Source organism: Psammomys obesus, unplaced genomic scaffold (genome assembly GCF_907164565.1).
Source record: "Psammomys obesus unplaced genomic scaffold, mPsaObe1.curated_primary_1811, whole genome shotgun sequence".
NCBI classification, from domain to species: domain Eukaryota; kingdom Metazoa; phylum Chordata; class Mammalia; order Rodentia; family Muridae; genus Psammomys; species Psammomys obesus.
In genome coordinates this window covers 13,921,687-13,925,532 of record NW_026596040.1, presented here as the reverse complement: position 1 = coordinate 13,925,532, position 3,846 = coordinate 13,921,687, and the positions used below count along the sequence as shown (strand labels likewise).

At 41.8% G+C, this 3,846-nt stretch overlaps 1 protein-coding gene across 1 annotated transcript; it reads right to left on the bottom strand.

The window, feature by feature from the left end:
* Positions 1–2,449: 2,449 nt before the first annotated feature.
* Positions 2,450–3,163, bottom strand: Ftmt (ferritin mitochondrial). Its single transcript, XM_055622860.1, has one exon. It carries the CDS (start codon positions 3,161–3,163, stop codon positions 2,450–2,452), a length of 714 nt encoding a protein of 237 aa, XP_055478835.1.
* Between the last annotated feature and the right edge of the window lie 683 nt (positions 3,164–3,846).

Below are 3,846 nucleotides of genomic sequence, written 5' to 3'. Positions count from 1 at the left end.
CATTCACCCCAAGTCTATTTTGTTCGCAGAAAGTGGATAGTGACTCACCAATCTGACGACATGCTAATGGGTTACGATGTGCTGTTTGAAAAACACTCATCTAGCAAAACTGAAGAGGAAATTTTCTAAAGACAGATAATAGGATTTCTGTGCAGCAAAACAGACTACTTCAGAATAACATGGAAAATGAGAGTAATCAACACAAGCAAACGGGAGCCAACACACACTCTCCCCGCCTCTACTTAGATATCCTGCTGAGAGCACTATTTATTTTTAAATTCCACATTTTTCCAGTAACTGACTTGAGACACATCAGTTTTCTCTCCATATCCTGTTTTTGTCACTTTTTTCATTCACTTGATGATTATCACAAATGATTTCACCTCTGAATTCTCACTAGTATCCATTTGTTTCTAGTCTGCTTAATAACTTGAAATTATTCCATAATTTTAACCATAGTACAAGACTTTGTCTTTCTCTACATCTTATACTTTGTTTTTCTTATGATAATAATGGATAGCCATAAGAAACTTGTCTTAAAAGACAGATTATCTTTAAAAATGTCAATTCCAATGTCATTTCTAAAGAAGATATAAACTTGATATATATATTTCCAGTCACTTTATTATCTGGTGTTCAATATTTTTGCCATTTCTTCCTATATATTTAGAATTATGTAATGTAACACTGTGTGTGGCAGAGGTTGCTCTTAAAATAATGACATTAGAAATTTATGCCCACATCCGAACATATTTAGCAAAACTGGATGTAACGGCAGCTCCCGTGGTTTTTCCCATGTGTGGTGTTCCGCTGGAAACAGTTGAATCTGTGTAATCATGGGCGTTTACTCTTCGAATTACAGCCTACAGGGGCCCTAATTTTTCAAGGGCCCCAAGCTGCTCTTCTAAAAGTCAGCACTTGTTAGGCCCTAATCACTGAGTACTTCAGAAAGGACCTGAGACAGTTCAATGTCTGGGATACCGAGAATCTTCTGATTTTGGCTGAAGGTCTCCTGATAGCCCCATACAGATTTCCAGGGAACAAACAACTCATATCACCCTTCTTTCCCTCCCCAGGAACCAGATTTACAAAAAGCCTAATGTACAACTCTTACGAGTTTTAAGACCTTCCTTTAAAAGTAAATACAAAACTCTTTCCCCATTTTCCTTTTGAGGCAGTCCAAGCTTCCTCTAGCTTCTTGTATACCAACTTTTTGTTTTCTGTGTCTCAGAAGATTCAAGTTAACCATTGACATTCATGTGGTTTCCTGATTAACTTGCCGGTTACTCAGTGTTTTGATCGTTTCTCTGTGGGAAGGCTGGGAGGCCTTTGTGTTCCTAACTTCAGCCGTACATGCTCTGTCCCTTACACCTACACACTTCTATTCCCAGGCCTTTCCCCCAGTCCTTACATAGTTCTTTCTGATTCCAATACATGTTCATGTTCACCAGCAACTCCCACTCGTCTTACCCCTTCCCTCCGGAAAGCCCTCTACCCAGTAGAATTCTGTATCCTTTCTCCAACCTTTTCTACTCCACAGTTCTCTTTCCCCCCATTCTAAACAGGATAACATTCATTTTATGAAAGGTTTTTCCTCTCTAATAGACAACCCTGTGGTTATAGAGTCTGGTATAGAATCTGAAACTAAACCAAACTATTTTTTTTTAAATAATGTAGTTAATTTTTTTTAATGGCAAAAGGAATAACACAACAAACCCAAATCATCCTATCTTGAGAGAGTATATGTTTGAGAAACACTGAAACAGAAATAAAGCATTTTTTAATTTTTATTTTGTGTGTTTAATTAAAAGTCTTCTCAGAGCCCTTAAAGCATGAATCCACTGACATGTCCAAAACCACTACTTATACCTGATGTTGCTAGTACCTAATTTGACATGAAAGCTTTTAAATAACTAGGTCATTTCTATACACTGCCATTTTTTGAAGCACACTGGGAAAAGTTGTCAAAAATTTGCACGTGTGATTTTCAAAGTACGCTACACCTTCTCTGTCTTAGAGTTATCGATATTTATGTATTATGCACTATATATTTCACTCACTGAGCATTTTGCACCAGATCTTGAAGACAGTATGGATTGTTGAACTGAAAATCAAAGAATTTTAGCTTGAGTTCATGGTTAGGAACAACATTTGGTAATAATATTCGAAGAAGTTGATCTTGTAGCTTATATCAGTGTTTTGTTTTCTGTCCTTTCATACCATAGTATTCTGGGCTATCTTTCAGGCTGGGAAAATAGTAGTACTTTGGTGTTGGCAGAAAGCTGTGGTGAACAGCAGGCTAAGTATGTTTTCTCTACAAAACGCTGGCAGAACAGACCAAAAAGGAGGAGAATGTGAAGGCAGAGTTGAATTTTAAGGGCAAGAAAGCAAGAGACCACTAACTCCAGGCTGTGGCACCCACAGGGGTATTGGAGAGGCAGCTGTTGCCTTAGTTCTTGCTCTCACCTCCGAGGGTGTGCTTGTCGAAAAGGTACTCCGCTAGACCAGCAGCTGGAGCCCCCATGGTGACCAGGTTGTGCACGTGGTCACCCAATTCTTTGATAGACTTCACCTGCTCATTCAGGTAGTGAGTTTCCAGAAAGTCGCACAAATGAGGATCTCCTTTTTCTGAGGCCAGAGTATGCAAGTCGAGCAGCGACTGGTTTACATTCTTTTCCAGAAGAAGAGCACATTCCATGGCCCGCAGTCCGCTCTCCCAATCGTCTTTGTCCGGCTTCTTGATATCCTGGAGGCAGATTTGGCCTCCACGCTGGTTCTGCAGCCTCATCAGCTTCTCCGCATGTTCCCGCTCCTCCAGGGACTGGTGAAGGAAATACTTGGAGAAGTTGTATAAAGCCACATCATCCCTGGAGAAGTAATAGGCCATGGACAGGTACACATAGGATGCGTAAAGCTCCATGTTGATTTGGCGGTTGATGGCGGCCTCAGCATCCGGGTGAAAGTTCTGGCGCACCCTGGCAGGCCCATTGCTGTCCTGTGAGGAGTCCACCGAGGCCAGCAGGCGTCGAGGGGAGGTAGGGAAGGGAACTAAAAGATACCTGGAGGTCAAGTACTGTGGGACAGTGATTCTGTGTAGTGTTCGGGGCAGGGACAGCAGTGCAGGGCCCAAGTGCCTGGACAAGAACCAGAAACAGGACAGCATGACTCCTGTTTTAAAGTAGGGGAAACTGAGGCCAGGCAAGCTCAGCCCCCAAGGTCTGCTGCTGAGTGTTAGGTCTAAATAAGAATGTGGCCTTAGCGATGACCTCTGCGTCACACGGCTCTTCTCTTCCACGACACAGGGTTCTGAGAGATGCTGGCCGCTGATGCCGCGTTAACTGTCCTTCGTCGCTGTAGGCAGGATGGAGGCACTAGGCCCTCGAGAAAGGAAACACAGATGGATGCCATATACCAGAACATGTGCTGAATTACTAACATAAGATTCTGGTCTAGATAGAGGGTTGTTGATTAGTTTATCTAAATTAAAATCACTGTTGTAAGAGCAGGCTCAGTGACTCATTGATGAAAGACTGAACTGACTCTTGTCTCTCTTCGCTAATCTTTTCCTGTCTATGAACCTAGCGGCATCGAAAGGAAAGGCACAATAAATCGTCCTATGCAAAGACAGCTTTACAAAGGACCCCTGGTTACGTTAACGAACACAGGGAAGGAAATAACGACCAGCACAAAGGGCAACTTCTTACCTGTAATAGACTGTTTTTTAAAGCGCATTGTCTTTTAGAAGACAGAATGTGCATACTGGCTGTAAGCCTGGTTTTAGTGGTTTTGTTGGTGTTGGTGTAGAGATAGATGCTTTTTTAAAAAAGAATATTCTGAAGAAGATTT